Source organism: Capra hircus, chromosome 2, assembly GCF_001704415.2.
Source record: "Capra hircus breed San Clemente chromosome 2, ASM170441v1, whole genome shotgun sequence".
NCBI classification, from domain to species: domain Eukaryota; kingdom Metazoa; phylum Chordata; class Mammalia; order Artiodactyla; family Bovidae; genus Capra; species Capra hircus.
Genome location: NC_030809.1, coordinates 51,093,879 through 51,116,915, shown reverse-complemented (window position 1 = coordinate 51,116,915; position 23,037 = coordinate 51,093,879). Strand labels below are relative to the sequence as shown.

At 39.1% G+C, this 23,037-nt stretch overlaps 1 protein-coding gene across 3 annotated transcripts in view; it reads right to left on the bottom strand.

Annotated features, from left to right (window-relative positions):
• The window catches only part of HECW2 (HECT, C2 and WW domain containing E3 ubiquitin protein ligase 2), a 451,986-nt gene that overhangs the window by 132,380 nt on the left and 296,569 nt on the right, over positions 1-23,037 (bottom strand). For all 3 annotated transcript variants that reach the window (XM_018061392.1, XM_018061400.1, XM_018061404.1), the window contains 3 exons: positions 19,628-19,722; positions 12,890-12,965; positions 2,340-2,509 (listed from right to left, as the gene is read on the bottom strand). In XM_018061392.1, the coding sequence (XP_017916881.1) occupies positions 2,340-2,509; positions 12,890-12,965; positions 19,628-19,722 (341 nt within the window). The remainder of the gene's footprint in view (positions 1-2,339; positions 2,510-12,889; positions 12,966-19,627; positions 19,723-23,037) is intronic.

Sequence of the window (23,037 nt, the reverse complement as noted above, 5' to 3'; positions counted from 1 at the left end):
ATTCACTCAGAATCATGAACAGTCACAAAGATTAAAAAGCAACAGTTTGGATCTAGATGACAAAGGAAGCACCTTCAATCATCCAACTCTTCCGGGTTGAATAGTTTGAGGAGATGCCATCAAATATTAAATAATGCACAATACAATTTTAGTGCTCACCACATTTATTCTAACTCCTTAATATTTAATATCCTGTTATATGGTGGCTTAGAATTAACCAATACTCTGATTAACAGCAAACTTAATTCCTAATCCCATGGTATTTTGAAATTGGACATCATCGTCCTTCACTTAGTGGTTAAAACAGAAGCACCTAAGGAATATTATGATTTCCCTGGTTTACAGCAAAATAAAACGATGTTCAAATAGGAGTTACTTAATTTAAAAGGCACACAGAGACATTTCTCCTGGGATAGAAAAATAAAAGTATGAGGTTAAGATAAGCTTTGTTGTTTTCAGAATGCCATTGGAAAAAACTGGATCAGATATTAATAAGGATATAAAAGAAAAATAACCTGCTTTACTCATTTGCAAACACTTTCACATATATTACAAAGATAAAGTGTTTCTTTTTATGATGAGTGTCTCAGAAAAAGTGAATGATGGAGCCAGAAATCTAACCTGAACCATTTGTCTCTGTTCCTGGTAGTATCTAGGCAACAACAATGACGTCTGACTAGTGCCAGCCAGCTTTACACTCAGGGGTCACTATGTTTATATAGTCATAACAATTTAATTTCCCCAAAGCGCCATGAAGTTTAGCAATCTGCTTAATGGAAAAAGCACTTGCTTAGAATAAGACAGCAGAATTTAAGTACTACTTCTGCCCCTGAATAGCTAGTTACATGAACATTTTAAGCTTTCGTTTATTAATCACAAAAATAGAGAGATGAGAATATCATCCCTTACACACCCCTTTATCAGCCTGCACTGGTAACATGGCTAAGAACTCTGTGAATATCAAATGTTAGAAAAACAAAGTTATTGCTAATATCATTACTATCTCCACTCTTTGCCTTCTAAGTGATCATCTTGCAATCATCTAACCTTCTAATGTGTTACATTAAGTGGTATTCCTTTAAGAGTTATTCACTATCTGGAGACAGTATTTCAAACCAGAAATTAAAAAACTGACAATATTTAGCCACTAACATAACCATGAAAACTGCCCAAGAGAAACATCTTGCTGTGCTGGCAAGTCTCAGACAGCCACAGCTTTTCTCCAATTGGTTTTGGAACTCTTGAAACTCTCTCTCCAATGAAATACTGTTTAGCATTGTTAGAACATATTATTGTCATTAAACATTTAGGGAGTGATTTAATTAACTGTGCAACTCCCATGCCAATATACGTTTGTCTTAGCTCAGTTGGTAAAGAATCCACCTGCAATGCAAGAGACCCCGGTTTGATTCCTGGGTCAGGAAAATCTGCTGGAGAAGGGAAAGGCTACCCACTCTAGTATTCTGACCTGGAGAATTCCATGGACTGTATTGTCCATGGGGTCGCAGAGTCAGACATGACTGAGCGACTCGTACTTTCAGTTTCAGAAACACTCATTAAAACTAGTATGTGAACTGTGTCTTGATTCCCTGAGAAATGGTAGAACTCACACTTTGCTCACTAGAAGAGAAAAAACGTCTCTGTTCAGTCTGTGACAAAAAAATATTTCCAAGGGGAAAACCCTGGGTTGATTTCACTAATATGGCACACTGCAATGACTGGTAGCATATTGTAGTTATGAGAAAGTCTGAAGTACCATCAGCACAATCTGCCTTCCCCCAGGATGACAACTCCTCAACTGCCTCGTGTAATTAACCAAAATCTAGAAATAAAAAAAAACATTTGCCAAAGCCTGTAGGGAGAGAAATTCCTTTAATTTATATTGAGTATGTGCTAGAACAAAATATAAAAATTTTTAAATAAAAATGGGATCAATATTACTGACTTTTCCTTCTGCCTCAGGCTCCCATATGGCTCTGCAAGGCACTGTTACTGATGCTGTCCTTACAAAATTTTGATATTTTGTCCATCATTAGTTTTTGCCTTGATTTTGATTTCTTTAAAAAAATATTGCACTGAAATATTAATTTTTATCATTGAGTCTTTTGAACCCTATAAATAATGCATCTGAGGGAAGTCCCTCATTTGCTTAACCCTGGATTCACCCCTGGTTAGAAGGGAATATCTCATTTTTATTGTACTCTTTTTCTAACAGAACTTCTAGACACCTTAGCCATCTTACCCACACCCATGAGCAGCTGAATGATACAGAGACCAGTGGAGAGAGATGGAGTTGGCCAACTTCTTGTCAAGCAGAACGTCTCTGACGATCATCTTACCTCTCGGTGCCAAATTGGGTTAGTGGTGTTACTGATGATAGTAGACCTCCTCTCCTGCCCATGGTGGGCACAGGTGGGGAAACTGCTCTTCTTCCCTGGCTGAATGGACATCTTAAGATAAGGGTCAGGATTGAAGAACATCCCTTTCTTTAGCCCAACTGCCCTAAGGTCTTTAAAGAAACAAAGAGAGGAGGAAGAAGGGAAGGAAAGAGAGAGGGAGAGGAAAGGGACAGAAGATAACAGATTCAAATACTCTGATTAGAACAAGCAGATCAATGGCATTTCATTCTTAAATAATTACACAGGAAACTCTAAACAGAAAAACAGAAAAACTCTAATTCAGCAAAACAATAACAAAACTAATCACTCTATGATTGCTTAGATAAGTGAGGGCAAGTAGGTTATGACTAACTCCAGCAAAGGGTCCTCTAACAGGCTGCAGAATGAAGCCAAACTTGTATCACCACCTTATATACCTCAAATGACTTTCCTGGGTACCATTTTGATTCTAATGTGTGCAGCTTCACCACCTTTTTCTATGTAGTTTGGCAACCAGCACTTCACACAATGTCTTAAGAGAAATCCTTAGTAAATACTGTATTTAAAAAGAAAACCAATATGTCCTTTCATGAGATAAAAGTGAATCTTCTACATAAATATACAAAATGTAGAGACTTGAGTTTAATTGGGGATGAAACTTCAGAGCACACATTCAGCTGTACCATATATAAAATGCCACATATATTCTACAAATGAATGTTAGATGAAAAAGAGACCAGAAATATTTCTAAAATTTGATTGATATCTGCTATATTAAATAACTGTGAGGTTATTTTTTCAGTAGCCTGTTAAGTAAGTTAAATATTTGTTAAAAGTCCCATAACTCATTTTAGACTCACCATTGTTATTTCACACAATGTGAGCTGCTAAAATTTCTGGCTAACGTCTGGTTAGTGAAGAGACTAACACTTTTTAAAATGGTCAAGCTACAGGATGCAAAAATGTCAGGAAATAAAGCTGGCTTCACAGGATCCCCAATGCCTTTCTGAGAATATCAGTTAGGATAAGGCTGGCTTGAGAGCTAAGTGCTCTTGAAAGCTTGTGGAGAATAGACAGTTTCTAGGTAACTTTATACAGTTATGATCAGTGTAGGGAAGTCCTGACCACTGATTCAGAAAAAGAATTCTGTGGATAGGCTCTGAACCCTCAAAGACCTTGTGTGTGTGTGCTAAGTTGCTTCAGTGACATCTGATGCTTTGCGACGCTATGGACTGTAGTCTGCTGGATTCCTATGTCCATGGGATTCTCCAGGCAAGAATAATGGAGTGGGTTGCCATGCCCTCCTCCAGAGGATTTTCCCAGCCCAAGGATCAAACCCAGATCTCCTGCATTGCAGGTAAATTCTTCACCATTTGAGCTACCGAGGAAGCCCTCGGGGGATGTCTCCTGCATTGACAGGTGGGTTCTTGACCACTGAGCCACCTAGGAAGCCCCTCAGAGACCTCTGAATGACCCGAATCAGCTGGGGAAGAAACCCTATAGAGTAACTTCACATTTTTTAAAAGGTCACCAGGGTCATCCTACTCAAGTCCACCATTCCTGAAATACAAAGCCTTTCTCAGAAGGACAGAATTGGCCTGGGGTTGCCCATAGCATCATATTCTCCAAGGAGTGCTCCCTGGAAAAAGTTTACCAATGGCCAAAAAAAAAAAAAAAAACAACCTTGCGGCCTAGATAACACGTGATGAAAACAGACCAGGACTGTTTAATGTCTCATAACTGGCAGCAGAGGGAGGCAGTCTAACACGTCAGAAAAGCTTGAAAGACTCAACCAAGAGGACCTTATGTTAAGAACACTGCGTGGAAGATAGTAAGATCTTTGATCTAAAAGCCCATGGGAGAAGGGAAAGATTGAGCAAATAACTAGACAGGCACTTCAGAGAAGCTGCTGTAATCTCATTAGCCTCATGGATCCCATCTCTGGCAAGTCCTACAATGGAATCATTATTAATACAGCACTTGTATCTTACTGTCAATTTAATAATGCTACATGTTTTCACTTGGTTTTATTTGGTAACTTTGAGAAAAAATACAATTTGAATATTTTCTTATCCTTATTGTTGGGCTTGCCTCAGACTCAAAGACAAAGGAATGATATTCTTTAGCTGTTAAAGGAATTTTTACTTTTCAAGAAGGGATTTCTTTGCAGTAAACAAGTACATGTACAGAAATGGCTGTCATGAAGTCTGACAGAGCTAAATTATTCATGCAAAACACTCCTTTGAAAACACAGCATCCACCAGAAGATTAAGCCACAGTGATGAAAGATGTCACTGTTAACCTTTTTCTACAAGAGACACTATACAAATAAGTCTTCATTAATAAACATAATAAACCACCAGTTATTTGTAGCCTAATTATACAGTTCACTTTATCCATATCTTGACTTCCTCTTTTATGTTTTACATATTTTATTGCTCATAAATATGCATAAAAGGTATGACAGGTTAAATATCTTTAACTTCTTACTTGGAGAAGAGGTTTAAGACTTTCATCAGAAAACAGTTTTTGCTTTATCTGTAGAGTTCAATTATTTGTGTTCCTACTTATTCACAGATAATCAAGAGCAGAATATTTGCAGAAAGATATTCTACAGAGCTTAAATGCTCTCCATAAATACTGTCATCCACTGTCAATATGCTACACCAGATGAATTATTTAGAATTACCATTGTAAAATTGCTTTCATCTTCTATACTTTTTAGACATTTCTGTATATTATCTGCAAATACTTGATCACACGGTAGGAAATAAAACAGATTTTAGATAGCCAGCCTTCATGTGTACTGCGGTGGATGTTGTAAAAAAGTTGTATATAAAGAAAAAGCATCTGGCTATGCCCCAAAGCTTATTTTCTGCTTTTCAGGAAAATGTCTTGGGATTTTTAGCTCTCATCTGGTCCTTCTCGAATGGTGGGTTAATTAACATCCCCTCTGCGGTCAAAATCAATATGTGTGAGTCATGTTCACAAAAATATTGATCACTTGAAAGCTTAGAGCAATTATTCTAAAATAAGAAAACTGTGGTATGGGCAAACTAAGTTTTCTGGGCCATGGAGGTTTGTGAAGCTGTTCTTCATCTGTAAAGGAAGGATTCATTTTTGTTCCTGCAACCCACCTGCACCCCTCCCCTAGAACCCTTAAGCACAGGTAGAGAACTGAAATATATTCAAAAGGAAGACAGATAAGGGGGGTGATGAGTTTATCACAGGCTGTGGTATACTTAGATTTTTAAAACCCTGAGGATTCCAACGAAAATGTATCTGTTGGTCAAATTTTAACTATTTATTGAATAATAACATAATAGAATAGCCTCTGAGATTTACCAGAGAACCAATGCAAAAAGGTAGTTAGAGTAAGTAACTTCATATGGGGAGGAGAAGGAACATGCTAGATCAGAAATGGATACTACAATGGCCTTGGGCCAGTAATGAGCTAACACATGAGCTTCCATCATACATGATAATCATGCATCCATGGATGCATGTTTTCAAGATCAGCCTCCTAACTTTCACTATTAAAAGTGTCAATTTTCATGAATAACATTTTCTGCAGTGAAGAAAAAGTGAATCTATTGATAATTTAAATTTCAGAAGTACTACATCAATGGAAAAGAATGAAAACATCTTATGGTGAGACACATCTGTTAGAATTTATCTTACATGTGCTTCAGTACAGTTGTCTGTTTCAAAAGTCCATTTCAAATATTGATTTCCTTAATCAGTAGTCATATATGGATGTGAGAGTTGGACTATAAAGAAAGCTGCCGCTGCTGCTGCTGCACACTGAAGAACTGATGCTTTTGAACTGTGGTGTTAGAGAAAACACTTGAGAGTCCCTTGGACTGCAAGGAGATCAAACTAGTCCATCCTAAAGGAAATCAGTCCTGACTATTCATTGGAAGGAATGATGCTGAAACTGAAACTCCAATACTTTGGCTACCTAAAGAACTAACTCATTTGAAAAGACCCTGATGCTGGGAAAGATTGAAGGCTGAAGGAGAAGGGGATAACAGAGGATGAGATGGTTGGATGGCATCACCAACTCGATGGACATGAGTTTGGGTAAGCTCCAGGAGTTGGTGATGGACAGGGAGGCCTGGCGTGCTGCAGTCCATGAGGTCACAAAGAGTTGGACATGACTAAGCAACTGAACTGAACTGAGAGTTCGCTTCACCTTTGTTGTTGTTGCACAGTTGCTAAGTTGTGTCCTACTCCTTGCAAACCCACGCACTGCAGCACACCAGGCTCCCTTGTCCTCCACTATCTTCTGGAGTTTGCTCAAATTCATGTCCACTGAATCAGTGATGCTATATAACCATCTCATCCTCTGCCACACAATTCTTTTGTGTTCAGTCTTCTAGCATCAAGGTCTTTTCAGCTGTTAGAATCAGGTGGCCAAAGTACTGGCGCTTCAGCTTCAGCAATAGTCCTTCCAATGAATACTAAATGTTGATCTCCTTTAGGATTGCCTGGTTTGCTTCTGCAGTCCAGAAAAAAATCAGGAGTATTCTCTAGCAACACAATTCAAAAGCATTCATTTTTTGGTGCTCAGTCCTCTTTATGGTCCAACTTTCAAATGATGACAGGAAAAACCATAGCTTTACCTATACAGACTTTAGTCAGCAAATTGACATCCCTTCATTTTAGTATGTTAGTTATAACTTTCCTTCCAAGGAGAAAGCATCTTTTAATTTCATGGCTGCAGTCACAGTCCACAGTCATTTTGGTGATCAAGAAAATAAAATCTGTCACTGGTTCCACTTTACCCCCATCTATTTGACATGAAGTGATGGGACTAGGGATAGGATTGTCTTCATGACCCAGATAATCATGATGGTGTGACCACTCACCTAGAGCCAGGTATCCTGGAATGCAAAGTCAATTGGACTTTAGGAAGCATCACTACGAACAAGGCTAGTGGAGGTGATGGAATTCCAGTTGAGTTATTTCAAATCCTAAATGATGATGCTGTTAAAGTGCGGCACTCAATATGTCAGCAAATTTGGAAAACAAGCAGTGGCCACAGGACTGGAAAAGGTCAGGTTTCATTCCAATTCCAAAGAAAGGCAATGCCAAAGAATGCTCAAACTACCGCACAATTGCACTCATCTCACACGCTAGCAAAGTCATGCTCAAAATTCTCCAAGCCGGGCTTCAACAGTACATGAACTGTGACCTTCCAGATGTTTAAGATGGAATTAGAAAAGGCAGAGGAACCAGAGATCAAATCGTGAACATCCACTGGATCATTGAAAAAGCAAGAAAGTTCCAGAAAAACATCTACCTCTGCTTTATTGACTATGCCAAAGCCTTTGACTGTGTGGATCACAACAAACGGTGGAAAATTCTGAAAGAGATGGGAATACCAGACCACCTGACCTGCCTACTGAGAAATCTGTATGCAGGTCAAGAAGCAACAGTTAGAACCAGATGTGGAACAGACTGGTTTCAAATCAGGAAAGGAGGATGTCAAGGCTGTTTATTGTCATCCTGCTTATTTAACTTATATGCAGAGTACATCATGAGAAACGCTGGGCTGGAAGAAGCACAAGCTGGAAGCAAGATTGTAGGGAGAAATATCAATAACCTCAGATATGCAGATGACACCACCCTTATGGCAGAAAGTGAAGAACTAAAGAGTCTTTTGATGAAAGTGAAAGAGGACAGTGAAGAAGTTGTCTTAAAGCTCAGCATTCAGAAAACTAAGATTATAGCATCTGGTCCCATCACTTCATGGCAAATAGATGGAGAAACAGCGGAAACGGTGGCAGACTTTATTTTTGGGGGCTCCAAAATCACTGTAGATGATGACTGCAGCCATGAAATTAAAAGATGCTTACTCCTTGGAAGAAAAGTTATGACCAACCTAGACAGCATATTAGAAAGCAGAGACATTACTTTGCCAACAAAGGTCTATCTAGTGAAAGCTAGGGTTTTTCCAGTAGTCATGTATGGATGTGAGAGTTGGACTATGAAGAAAGCTGAGAACCGAAGAATTGATGCTTTTGAATTGTGGTGTTGGAAAAGACTCTTGAGAGTCCCTTGGACTGCAAGGAGATCCAACCAGTCCATCCTAAAGGAAATCAGTCCTGAATATTCATTGGAAGGACTGATGCTGAAGCTGAAACTCCAATACTTTGGCACCTGATGCAAAGAACTTACTCATTTGAAAAGAGCCTGATGCTGGGAAAGACTGAAGGCAGGAAGAGAAGGGGATGACAGAGGATGAGATGGTTGGAGATGGCATCACTGTCTCAATGGACATGAGTTTGAGTAAACTCTAGGAGTTGGTGATGAACAGGGAGGCCTGGCATGCTGCAGTCCATGGGGCCACAAAGAGTCAGACACGACTGAGCGACTGAACTGAACTGATGGGACTAGATGCCATGATCGTAGTTTTTTGAGTGCTGAGTTTCAACCCAGCTTTTTCCTCTCTCCTCTTTCATCAAAAGGTTCTTCAGTTTTTCTTCACTTCCTGCCATAAGAATGGTGTTATCTGCATACTTGAGGATGTTCATATTTCTCCCAGCAATCTGAATTCCATCTTATGACTCATCCAGCTCGGTATTTTGAATGATGTACTCTGTATATAAGTTAAATAAGCAGGGTGACAATATACAGCCTTGTCATACTCCTTCCCCAATTTGGAACCAGTCCATTTTTCTATGTCCGGTTTTAACTGTTGCTTCTTTACCTGCATACAGGTTTCCTAGGAGACAGGTTAAGTGGTCTAGTATTCCCATCTTTTAAAGAATTTTCCAGTTTCTTGTGATCCATATAGTCAAAGGCTTTAGCATAGTCAGTGAGGCAGAAATAGATGATTTTCTAGAACTCCCTTGCTTTCTCCATGATCCATGAATGTTGGCAAGTTGAACTCTGGTTCCTCTGTCTTTTTGAAACCCAGGTTGTACATCTGGTTCATGCATTGCTGAAGCCTAGCTTGAAGGATTTTGAGTGGAACCTTGCTAGCATGTGAAAGGAGTGCAATTGTATGCTACTTCATACATTCTTTGGCATTGCCCTTCTTTGGGATTGCAATGAAAACTTTTCCAGTCCTGTGGCCACTGCTGAATTTTCCAAATTTGTTGACATACTGAGAGTACAGGATTTTAACAGCATCATCTTTTAGGATTTGAAATAGCTCAACTGGAATTCCATCATCTCCACTAGATTTGTTTGCAGTAATGCTTCCTAAGGCCCATTTGTCTTCACACTCCAGGATCTCCAGCTTTAGGTGAGTGCCCACACTATCATGGTTATCTGGGTCATTAGGACCTTTCTTGTATAGTTCATTTGTGTATTCTTGCAACCTCTTCTTCATCTCTTCTGCCTCTGTTAGGTGCTTGCTGTTTCTGTCCTTTATTGTGCCCATCTTTGCATGAAATGTTCCCTTGGTACTTCCAATTTTCTTGAAGAGATCACTAGTCCTTCCCATTCTGCTGTTTTCCTTTACTTATTTGCATTGTTCATTTACGAAGGCCTTCATGTCTCTCTTTGATATTCTCGGGAACTCTGCATTCAGTTGGGTGTATCTTTCCCTTTCTCCCTTGTCTTTTGTTTTTCTTCTTTCCTCAGCTATTTGTAAAGTCTGCTTAGACAACCACTTTGTCTTTTTGCATTTCTTTTTCTTTGAGATGGTTTTGGTCACTGCCACCTGTACAATGTTACACACATGCATCCATGGTTCTCTGGGCACTTTGCTTACCGGATCTAATTCCTTGAATCTGTTTGTCACCTCCACTGTATAATAAGGGATTTGATCTAGTTCATACCTGAGTAGCCTAGTCGTTTTCCCTACTTTCTGCAATTTAAGCCTGAATTTTGCAATAAGGAGCTTAAGATCGAAGGCACAGTCAGCTCCCAGTCTTGTTTTTGCTGACTGTTTAGAGCTTCTCCAACTTCAGCTGCAAAGAACATAAATATCTCATTTCAGTATTGACCATCTGGTGATATCCATGTGTAGAGTTGTCTCTTGGGTGGCTGGAAAATGGTGTTTGTTATGATGAGCATGTTTTCTTGACAAAACTCTGTTAGTCTTTGCCCTGGTTCATTTTGTACTCCATGCCCAAACTTTCCTGTTTTTCCAGATATCTCCTAACTTTTGCATTCTAATCCCCTGTGATGGAATCTTTCATAGACATCTTTTCATGGACATCTTTCTTTGGTGTTAGTTCTACAAGGTCTTGTAGACCTTCATAACTGGTCAACTTCAACTTCTTTGGCATCAGTGGTTGGGGCACAGACTTGAATTACTGTGATGTTGAATATTTTGACTTGGAAACAAACTGAGATCATGATGTTGTTCTTGCAGTTGCACCCAAGTACTGCATTTTGAACTCTTTTGTTGACCATGAGGGTTACTCCATTTCTTCTAAGGGATTCTTGCCCACAGTAGTAGATATAATGGTCATCTGAATTAAATTTGCCTGTTCCCATCCACTTTAATTCACTGATTCCTAAGATGTTGATGTTCACTCTTGCCATCTCTTGCCTGACTATGCCCGATTTACCTTGATTCATGGATCTAACATTCCAGCTTCCTGTGCAATATTGTTCTTTACAGCATCAGACTTTACTTTCACTACCAGACACATCTTCAACTGAGAACCATTTCTGCTTTGTCCCCTGCCATTTCATTCTTTATTGAGCTCTTAGTAATTGCCATCCTCTCTTCTCCAGTAGCATATTGGACATCTTGTGACCTTGGGGCAGGGGGACTCATCATCCAGTGTTGTATCTTTTTGTCTTTTCATTCTGTCCATGGAGTTCTCACGGCAAGAATACTGGAGTAGGTTGCCATTTCCTCTTCCAGTGGACCACATTTTGTCAAAGCTCTTCACTATGACCCATACATCTTTGGTGGCCCTGCGCAGCATGGCTCATAGCTTCATTTCACAAGCCCTTTTGCCACAAGCCTGTGATCCGTGAAGGGGATTCTTGACCTTTTATTTTATTATTTTTTATTTTTTAATATAAATTTATTTATTTTAATTGGAGATTAATTACTTTACAATATTGTATTGGTTTTGCCATACATCAACATGTATCCGCCACAGGGCCACAGCAATCGGAGCAGAAAAAGAAATAAAAGGAATTCAAATTGGAAAAGAAGAAGTAAAACTCTCATTGTTTGCAGATGACATGATCCTCTACAGAGAAAACCCTAAAGACTCCACCAGAAAATTACTAGAGCTAATCAATGAATATAGTAAAGTTGCAGGATATAAAATCAACACACAGAAATCCCTTGCATTCCTATACACTAATAATGAGAAAATAGAAAGAGAAATTAAGGAAACAATTCCATTCACTATTGCAACGAAAATAATAAAATACTTAGGAATATATCTACCTAAAAAAACTAAAGACCTATATATAGAAAACTATAAAACACTGGTGAAAGAAATCAAAGAGGACACTAATAGATGGAGAAATATACCATGTTCATGGATCAGAAGAATCAATATAGTGAAAATGAGTATACTACCGAAAGCAATTTATAGATTCTTAACCTTTTAAAAACTGCCAATTTTTTTTAAAGCATTGGCCTTCAAACTTCTTTTGACAGTGACATCTGTATGAAATCCATTATACTGAAACTCATTTTACACATATACATGTGTGTATATTTTTTGTGTGAAGATTTTCAGTTTGTAGAAACTGGTGTTCTATGAAAAACATTTCCCTTTGGTGTTTAAACTCTAATTTTTTTCTATTCTTTTTTTAATTGCTTCCTGGTGGCTCAGAGGTTAAAGCGTCTGCCTGCAATGTGGGAGAACTGGGTTCAATCCCTAGGTAGGGAAGATCCCCTGGAGAAGGAAATGGCAACCCACTTCAGTATTCTTGCCTGGAGAATCCCATGGGTGGAGGAGCCTGGTGGGCTACAGTTCACGGGGTCACAAAGAGTCGGACATGACTGAGCAACTTCACTTTCACTTTTAATTGCTAGTTTCAACTAAATTAGCTTCCTTATAAACCACAAAGGAATTCCAACTCACAAGCTGAAAAGGAGTGCTTTAGTTGTATGATAAATATACAACAATCAGAATATTTTACTAACTAGAAAATAAACAATAAAATATTGTTTTCTTAATTTTCCAATATTTATATGTATTTCTCCATAGAAATAGGAGTATCTCTTGGGGTTTTTTTTATTCCTTGTCTCTAAATTTTTCCTTTCTCTAAATGAGGTAAGCACAAATTGTTTTCAATTATCAAAGCTCTATAGTGGGATTAGCACATATTGCATTACAGTTTTTCTTAAGTAACAGTCTTTTTATCACCAGAAAACTTCCTAGAAGAAATAATTTCTGAATATATACCAATAATTTAATTTTACCTTGGTAAGAAATATGCTTGAATTTCCAGAAATAAATATTACCAAAAAATACTTTGCATATCATATTTAAGAGACTATAGAAAGAAACAACTGTTTCTAAGTTTGAATTGCACACTTGCAAACTGGACATAGTGTTTAAAGATATCCTTACCTGACAAAGTAAAGCTAACAAGCTTCCGAGAATGCTGATTTCCTGAAGCCCCTCCTTCCATGCCTTCTGCCCCCATCTGCAGAGAAAAAAACACATATCTGAAGTTTCAAAGGAATATAATACCTTCCTGCTGCTAAGTTGCTAAGTCACGTCAGTCGTGTCTGATTCTATGTGACCCCATAGACAGAAGCTCACAAGGCTTCTCCGCCCCTGGGATTCTCCAGGCAAGACCACTGGAGTGGGTTGCCATTTCCTTCTCCAATGCATGAAAGTGAAAATTGAAAGTGAAGTCGCTCAGTCGTGTCCAACTCTTAGCGACCCCATGGACTGCAGCCCACCAGGCTCCTCTGTCCATGGGATTTTCTAGGCAAGAGTACTGGAGTGGGTTGCCATTACCTTCCTAGGGAACCACATATATTTGCAAATATGATGATTTTTGTATCAAACATGTATTGTAGTACATGACTTCATTTGCTATAAAACTTGACATCAACACACAAAAGCAAATTCTCAAAAGATGACAGAAAAGGTCATACCTAAATTTAATCTTTACCCAAAATGTAACCAACATGAACTTTTAAATTCCCTGGGATAGGAATCAACCTACTTCATGTCTTTTTATTTCTTTGTTAAGAATATAGTTGATATGTAGTAAATGTACTTATATTGCTATTATAGTATTAAAACATGCCCTTAAGTTAAAAATCAAACATCGAATTTCTTCCAATTAGGAAAACCTAGAATAAACTAAACAGGTGATTTATATCAAATTCATTTATATATAGGTAGAATTATCTCCTCCTGCTAAATATTTCTGAGTGACTATGTAGATCTCCCATCACCCTCATAGGCTCCTATTTTATTATGCTACTGGCATATGACACACCCTATTACAATTAGCAACAATAAGAACTTGCAATCCTATTGTATTATTATCGCATTGTAAAGCTTTTCCTAAAAGCTTCTGAGTAAGTTATATCTCACTCATTTATAGACCATGGAGCAGATTAAGTCTTTCTCTCAATTCATGTATAATTAGTGCTCAACTGATGGTTAAAAAAAAAAAAAGGAAAAAATTTTTTAGGAAAAAAATGTTTTGTGGTTCTTTAAAATAGAAATCTGCAATACTGTAAGAAACAGAACTGAAGGCAGAATATATTTTGAATAGTTAAGAAATAGAAACCACATTTTAATTCTGAAGGTTAGATTAAACTCTTCCATCTTATCTTTGTGGCGCTCCCCACCTCCTTTAAAAATCATACATTACCAAGAAATATAACTTTCACTAATCTAAGCAAAGTTGAGGAACTTGAAACTAAATTCCATTCAAATAATGAAAAATAGATTTCTTCTTTCTGTGTGCTTTATGTACTCAGTCACTCAGTCTTTTCCAACTCCTTGTGATCACATAGACTGTAGCCTGCCAGGCTCCTCTGTCCATGGGATATCCCAAGCAAGAATACTGGAGTGGGTTGCCATTCCCTTCTCCAGGGATCAAACCCAGGTCTCCTGCACTATAGATAGATTCTTTACCATCTGAGCCACCAGGGAAGCTTCAAGTATAATTAAAAACTCTCCACCCTGCTAGGTAATTCTAGCCAGTTAGTTTCACCTCTGACTTTCTTTCTCTTTTCTGGGGGGGGGGGCGCTGTGGTGGGTCTTCCTTATGGCCACAGGCTTCTCCTGTTGGGGAGCATAGGCTCTAGAGCTCATCGGCTCAGCAGTTGTGACTCGTGGGATCTTAGTTCCCCAACCAGGGATTGAACCTGCATCCTCTCCATTGGAAGGCAGATTCTCAAACCCTGGACCACCAGGGAAGTCCCTCATGACTACTGTCTGTACCTTAGTCAAGACTATCCTGTATGACACTTAACTACTTCCTGATTCACATGTCATTTGTAATAGACTAGAGTACTATCCAGACATATTTCCTTCATTCCATCCAATTGCAAATAGTCTTGAAAGAAGTAACTGAGAAACTCTACAGGGAAGGAAATGAGCTTCCATCCTAATCATATGGTCTCCTTTATCACATATCCTTTTGGAATGAATCAAGATTTTTTTTTAAAAAATGTGTCTTCTCTGTCATGTGTACTTTGACATCATTTTCATTCATCAGAGTACACAGTGATGTGTGTCACTTGGAACAGGAAATCCTTCACTTCAGGAACAAATAAAAGTGACCATCACTCACTACCATGCATTGTTTCAATAGAATTAACAGTGTTGCTTATGAGCTTTCCTGGGTTAAATCTATGAAGGGAGTTTATTTAAAATCCTCTCTCTAAACACAGTTCAGATGTGTTTATTATTACTGATGTCACTATATGTGGTGGTCAGCTTTGGTCTTTCCTGGCTTCATTGTCATGAATGATAAAGTTGAATTCTCTGAGTATTAGCTCATATGAGCATTCGCCAGAGTCCTGGTAAAGGATACTGTTTGCCTATGAATTATGTGAGAATTATTTCATATTAGCCTTTTGCCAGACAGGGAACATATTTAAAAGGAGAATTCGAGGGCATTTTCCTTAGTTTCAATAACATCTTAAAACATTTTGAGTAGGCGTTGAATGATGAGACTATGAATCTTTTCAGAGTCCCATTGATCTCACTTGGCATGAAAAGACATCATGTTTTCAGAGGGGGCACATCTCTCTGGGCAGTGTGGTCCATTTGAGGGAAGGCCATGATTTGTGAGATGCCGGGAGCCAGTGTCAGGAACTCCACCCATGGCAAAGGTCATGAGGAAGGAGGCACAGCATACACAAAGGCGGGATCGAGCCTCAGGAAACCCCCTGTTCCTGAGCATCTACCCCCCAAACCAGAGTCTGCCTACTTTACTGCTTTATGCTCTCACCTACACCTCTGACTTTATGGGGTGCTGTCCCCCACCACCTCTCTTGGAGAAGGAGTTAACCTACAGCTCCAGTTAATAAAAATTCCTGGGCGTGACAAGAGTGTTTCAACTTACAAACTCCTATGAAGGTTCTCTAGCCTGCCTGAACAGGTTCATCTGGCCACATGTGATTGTTTACAGCCTTCCAACCATGAGAGGCATGAGATGTTTTAAACTTTCTAAAGACAGATTCTTTGGGGAAGTTAGAAATTACTAGCATAGTGGGTTGACTAGGAATTATATTGATGAAGGGCCTTTCATTTATTGGGCCAATGTTTGCTGCTAAATCCCCTGCCCTTATACACGTTAATGAATATATAACTAGTATATAGGAGAAATAAGTATTAACCTTTAAGATTAATCATGTTAAACCTTAGGCTAAGTAAATTCCTTTCTTAATTGTAACCCACTACAACCTCACCCTATAGGAATGCAACTTTATCTGGTACCTTTGGAGGGTGGCGCCTCCGAAGATTTTAAGAAAAAATCACCCCTGGAAAAAATAAGTTTTCTGGTTGACTGACCGTTATCAGAAAGGGCCATAAAATGTCAGCAGGCCTCATGGCCAGAAGATGATGTAAAACCCCTAAGACCTTTGTATATATTTATATGAAGCACCTGATTTTGATAAAGGTCAGGTCTGCTGACCCCACTTGACTCTGTATTCATCCCTATGTATAACAAAAAGTATATAAGCGAACCTGAAAAATAAAGAAAACAGACCAGTTCCTGGAAAGACTGGTTTCCCCTGTGTGGTCTTTTCTCATTCTCTTCTTTTCTGGCTGAATTCCCATCTGGAGCATGGAGGCTCGCCATGTCTACTTACTTGCCCTGGCTTCTAAGACCCACGCGAGAGGGAGCCCAAGGTGGGGAACCCTCTGCTATTCAAGCAGGCACCGGTGGCCTATGTAGATGGTGCAAATTCCTTGTCTTAGAGTTTTATTGGTTTTCCACGTAAACCAAGTTATTCAGCCTCTTTTTCTCCACTACTATTTCCTACTACACTATCCTTTTCTAATCTCTCTTTATATTTCTAATTAAATAGCTTTTTCCTAGGACGCCGACTCCATCTCCCCTTCAAATTACCCTGGATCCACCAGGGGCTGGACCCTGGCAAGTGAGATGCCTAGCACAGGAGGGACATATGTTGCTGTGTCTGTCTCAGTTGTAGTCCATACTACCTTGCTATTCACCACTTTGTAGTCCAGCAGTGTGGGGATGGTGAAGGCAGGAAAAAGCAGACAGCGATGCTGTCTGGCCAGTTTGATGCTGTCTTTGCTCTATTTAACCTGGGAATGATGAGTCAGATGGATATAACACAATATAATAAACCACAGATGCTTGCTGAGAGCCAATCAACCTCCCAATTTTAGGGCCACCAAGAATTAAAATGTGGTTTCTACCGCCCAACTATTCTTTGTATCTGATTGTGGAATAATCATACTGAAAGGGGTTTGTGAATATTAATGTCGTCAGTCAATCACAATACCTACACACAGGTCATATACCTAGGTGACCATCATGCTGTCATAGAAACCCAGTGCTCAGCCCACAATGAAATGCCCAATGGCACAGCCTCTCAATAATGGATACAGACCCAACATCTCAAGCGTGGTCAGAAATCTATTGACCATCAATTCCATTAGTCAGTCTTTGAACCAAAATGTTCTATTATCATTGTGAGTATTGTATCTGTGAAGCTTTTAAGCTGGTCTAAAATCTGTCTGAACCAAATTAATTATCTCCAACTGTCCACAGGCTTTGACAGAATAATCTCAATGCAAAATCAATGAAATGAGATCAATGCTCATCAGGCTCTAAGCTCCCCCTGCCATCAGTGATATCTGATCATGGAAATTGCTCAAGTCTAAGAAAATCTGAATCCAGAAAGTCATGTTTGGAAGCTATTATTTAATTTCACACACAGTTAAGCTTTCAAAAGTTTTATTATATACAGCCCCACTTTTCCAGTTTTGTAATTTTTTGAGAATATTAATTACAGCGTGTTCCAGTGCTTATTACTATGTGACATGACTACAGATTTTCTAGTCAACAATTGTTATTCTCTCTGTGAACCTTCAAAGTCTTATATAGTAAATGTGGGTTATTTTTAATGTTCTATACTTTGTTCACTTCAAATAGAAACTCAAATATAATTCAAATGTGAGCAGAGTACTTAGATACTGAAAATTTTACACATATTGTTCCCTCTATCTCAAATGCTCTTCCCTCCCCCTTTTCACCTAAGTAACTTCTATTCATCCTTCAGATTGTCCTGTAAACCTGCCTTCTTCAGGGAAGCCTTCCAAGATCTTCCTGATCAGGATGAATCTTGCTAGTATATGCTCTCATAGCCTCACTTTACTGTCACTAGCAGTAATTATCACTCAAATAAATACAATTTAACTGATGTGTCTCTCAAGCCCTACCAAACAAGACAGCTGTGTTTTTGCTTATCATTTCATTCCTAGTGGTGAGTATAAGCCTGACACTTAGAGCCACCCAGTGAATATCTGTTTGAATGAATTAACGAAAGGGAAAGACTGCTTGATATGGCTTTGGTGGGTCACACAATTTCAAAAGGCCATCTGTAGAAATTACTTCCTGAATTTCAGGGAGTAAACCTGTCCACTTACCTATTTCCAAAAAGACACACATCTGTAAACGTGTACACACACATATATAATATTATGAAGATTTTATACTATGGGATTGATATTTTTCCTCTGAATTTTCATGACCTGATTTTTATTTATGACTTATAAGGACTGCAATAATTTACATATCTGGGACCCTAAGAATCTCCCCAAACTATCTAAGCCCATGTGTGCTGCGTCGCTTCAGTCATGTCCAGTTCTTTGTGATACTATGGACTATAGCCCGCCAAGCTCCTCTGTCCGTGGGATTCTCTAGGTAAGAATAATGGAATGGGTTGTCATTTCCTCCCCCAGGTGATCTTCCTGACCCAGGGATCAAATCCATGTCTCTTACGTCTCCTATAATGCCAGGTGGGTTCCTTACCACTAGTGCCACCTGGGACAGCTATCTCAATCCAACCATCCATATACAGTGGAATGCACTTTGTGAAACTGTTAGATTCTAAAGTTAGTTGGTAAAGTGAAAAATCACAAAATTGTGAAAAGTAATTCTTAAGAAAGTACCATATTGGAAAAGGACATACTCTCCTTCAAAAGTCCAACACAGTTTCCTCCAAAGCTAAACTAGAAATTTGCTTCCTTAATTGAGGACCAGTAAAGAGGTTGGCTTCTGTTGAGTAGCCATACTGAAAATATGTGTGGTACCTGTAGGCACTAGAGCTCAACTCAGCAACAAGAGGGATTTGGCACTAAGACCTTCCAAAGGAATAGCACATTCACAATCCCCATCTCACACTCTCTTTGCAGTGAAGCTTACTAAGCTGACTGGAAGGTAGACTCACTCATTATTTAAATTGCTTTTTTTTCCCTCTCTTTTACCCACTGAGTTCATGGAAACTAAATTCACATAAGATGCAATGCCACCATTTCCTACCAATCATCCACCCCAACAAAGTTTAAAAAACTTTCCATGATGGCCACTCACTAATATCCTTCATGAGAAGGTTCCCTAGAGAGTTGACTATATACAGAATTATTAATCAAGCCATATTTTCCCACTGATTTGTATTATGGAGTTAGTTAAGCCATCCTGTAAGTTATTTCCTTTCCCAAAACGGCGCCCACGCTGTTATGTGTTTCCTTTTTCATTGTTTCCCATAAACTTGCCAGAGCTTCAGAGGCAAAAATAGAAACCAAGGCCCCTGGAACTGAGGCTTGAGGAAGTGGGCATGGAGGGGCACTCACCATCACAGCTGGATTCTTCACCGTGATGCAAGGGGTCGTGGCTCGCAGGGCTCCACTGATGCCGTGGTAATACTTGAAACAGATTTTTATCTCGGCTGCAAGTTGATTGGAGAAAAACAATAATTTAAACACAGAAACAAGTCCTTTGGGCCTCACCTGAGGAAATCCAACAGGCTGCTTCGAGGCAAATCACGTTAAGGACTCTGAATGACCCCTCCTTTTCCAGTCAGAGGCAATAGATTATACCGCGTTTTGTTTGATTTTATAGGCCTCTCTGAAAATTTCTAAGAACAGCCCAAATATATTAGAAAAACAATGCATAAAAACAATATGCCAAATACAGTATAGAGATAAGAACAGAGCAGCGCCTGATGGACAAAATGCAGGTTGGACCTCTGCACCTGTTATTATTTACCCCTCACATCAGGAGGCAGAAATTCCTGTCCCCATAGTACAGATCAGGTAACTCAAACCAGGGCTCTGCAACTGCCTAGAGGTGTGGCATGGGGAGGGAGGTTCAGGAGGGAGGGGGCATAGGTATACCTATGGCTTACTCATGTTGATGTTTGGCAGAAATCAACACAATACTGCAAAGCAATTATCATTCAATTAAGAATAAAATAATTTTTTAAACCACGTTGAGGTTTGCTAATGGTCAAAGAGAAAATGACAGAGTCAGGATTCAAACCCCATCTGTTCCATTCCAAAGCCTTCACTCCTATCCTCTACAATAAAGTCAGACAGCAGCTGTCAATGGAAATAGAAAGAAACAGACTAAGAAGTATGAAGGAAACCTGTAGGTGACTCTGCAGTGAGAAAACCTGGAAACCTATATTATTTCAATTTTCTGGGACTTCCCTGGTGATCCAGTAGTTAAGACTGTGTATTCCCAATGCAGGGGGCCTGGGTTCTATCCCTGGTCAGGGAACAAGATCCCACATGCCACAACTAAGACCTGGCACATTTCAATTCAGCCACTCAGTCATGTCCGACTCTTTGCGACACCATGGACTGCAGCACGCCAGGCTTCCCTATCCATCACCAACTCCCAGAGCTTACTCAAAATCATGTCCATTGAGTCAGTGATGGCCATCCAACCATCTCTCTGTCATCCCCTTCTCCTCCTGCCTTCAATCTTTCCCAGCATCAGGGTCTTTTCAAACGAGTCAGTTCTTCGCATCAGGTGGCCAAAGTATTAGAGTTTCAGCTTCAGCATCAGTCCTTCCAGTGAATATTCAGGACTGATTTCCTTTAGGATGGACTGATTAGATCTCCTTGCAGTCCAAGGGACTCTCAAGAGTCTTCCCCAACATCACAGTTCAAAAACATCATTTCTTTGGCACTCAGCTTTCTTTATGGTCCAACTCTCACATCCATATATGACTACTGGAAAAACCCTAGCTTTCACTAGATGAATCTTTGTTGGCAAAGTAATGTCTCTGCTTTTTAATATGCTATCCAGGTTGGTCATAGCTTTTCTCCCAAGGAGCAAGAGTCTTTTAATTTCATGGCTGCAGTCACCATTTGTGGTGATTTTGGAGTCCCCCAAAATGAGGCCTCTCACTGTTTCTATTGTTTCACAATCTATTGCTATGAAGTGATGGGTCCAGATGCCATGATCTTAGTTTTCTGAATGTTGAGTTTTAAGCCAACTTTTTCACTGTCCTCTTTCACTTTCATCAAGAGGCTCTTTAATTCTTCACTTTCTGCCATAAGGGTGGTGTTCTCTGCTTATCTGAGGTTACTGATACTCCTCCTGGCAATCTTGATTCCAGCTTGTGCTTCATCCAGCCCAGCATTTCTCATGATGTACTCTGCATATAAGTTAATTAAGCAGAGTAACAATATACAGCCTTGATGTACTCCTTTCACAATTTGGAATCAGTCGTTGTCCCATGTCTGGTTCTAACTGTTGCTTCTTGACCAGCATACAGATTCCTCAGGAGGAAGGTCTCGTATTCCCATCTCTTGAAGAATTTTCCACAGTTTGTTGTGATCCACACAGTCAATGGCTTGGCATAGTCAGTGAAGCAGATGTTTTTCTGGAACTCTCTTGCTTTTTCTACAATCCAACGGATGTTGGTAATTTGATCTCTGGTTCCTCTGCCTTTTCTAAAACCAGCTTGAACATCTGGAAATTCTCAGTTCATGTATTGCTGAAGTTCATGTATTGGTGAATTTTGAGCATTATTTTGTTAGTGTGTGAGATGAGTGCAATTGTGTGGTAGTTTGAATATTCTTTGGCATTGGTTTCTTTGGGATTGGAATGAAAACTGATCTTTTCCAGTCCTGTGGCCACTGCTGAGTTTTCCAAATTTGCTGGCATATTGAGTGCATCATCATCATCTTTTACGATTTGAAATAGCTCAACTGAAATTTCATCACTTCCACCAGCCAACCAAAAAAAATAATCTTTTCCCGAAGTGAGTTCAACGCAGTCACTAGACAAGGATCAGACTGAGGAACCACCAGTAAATATACATCTATATCTCCACAGGTATGTATGTCTATGTGTATATATATTAAACTACAGATCTATACATATATATGTGCCTGTATATATATGTATTTATATATTATATAATGTGGACTTGATAACAAGACTACAAATGCCAATTATTGCTTTTGGAAACTAAGTACAATTACCATGAAGCCAATGTATGTCAAAGAGTAGAACTGAGAGTCAATGAAATTTTCTGTATACAGAGCATGTGAAACACTGAAGTGTAACTGTGAGATGTCTTTTTCCCAAGGTTTCACTTAACAGAGGCAATAGTGCTGAAGGGCAGAGCCCAGAGGAGAGTCCTAGCCTACCAGAGTGGGATTCCTCTCTCAGCTGAGTCCCCTGGATTATTAAAAAGGGGCTGCTCAATGTGATTCCCTCAGGAAGTTAATCTTGCAATAACTTTACTAATTGCACCAAATGTCCTTGTACAGAGTATTTGGTTTGCTTATTTTAAGAAAAAGATACAATAATTAAAGAAAAACCCTATTTTAGGTCTTTATAGGAATATTATATATACAAATCTAATACTATATTTCCCATCAGCTAAAAAACACTAAATCTGAAAAAAAAAAAAAAAAGGTTTATCATGGGGTAAAATATAGAATCTTTCCATGTACATTAATCACAATACAGTAATTCAGAATGCAGTTGGCATTATCAAGCAAAAGCTTTTAACCATGCCCAGCACTATGTTAGACAGTATGAAGGAATCAGAGAGAGGAGTCTGGTCTAGCAGGTGTTTTATGGTGCAGCTGTTAAGATGACAAAATCCAGAAGACAAGCACTGAAAAGGCAGAGTACCGGAGTCCAAGGGTAGAGACTGTGGAGAAGATTCGTGAGGGCATGGTGGAGTCAGACAGGTCTCACAGAACAAACAGAATCAAATGTTCAGCTGAGAAAAACG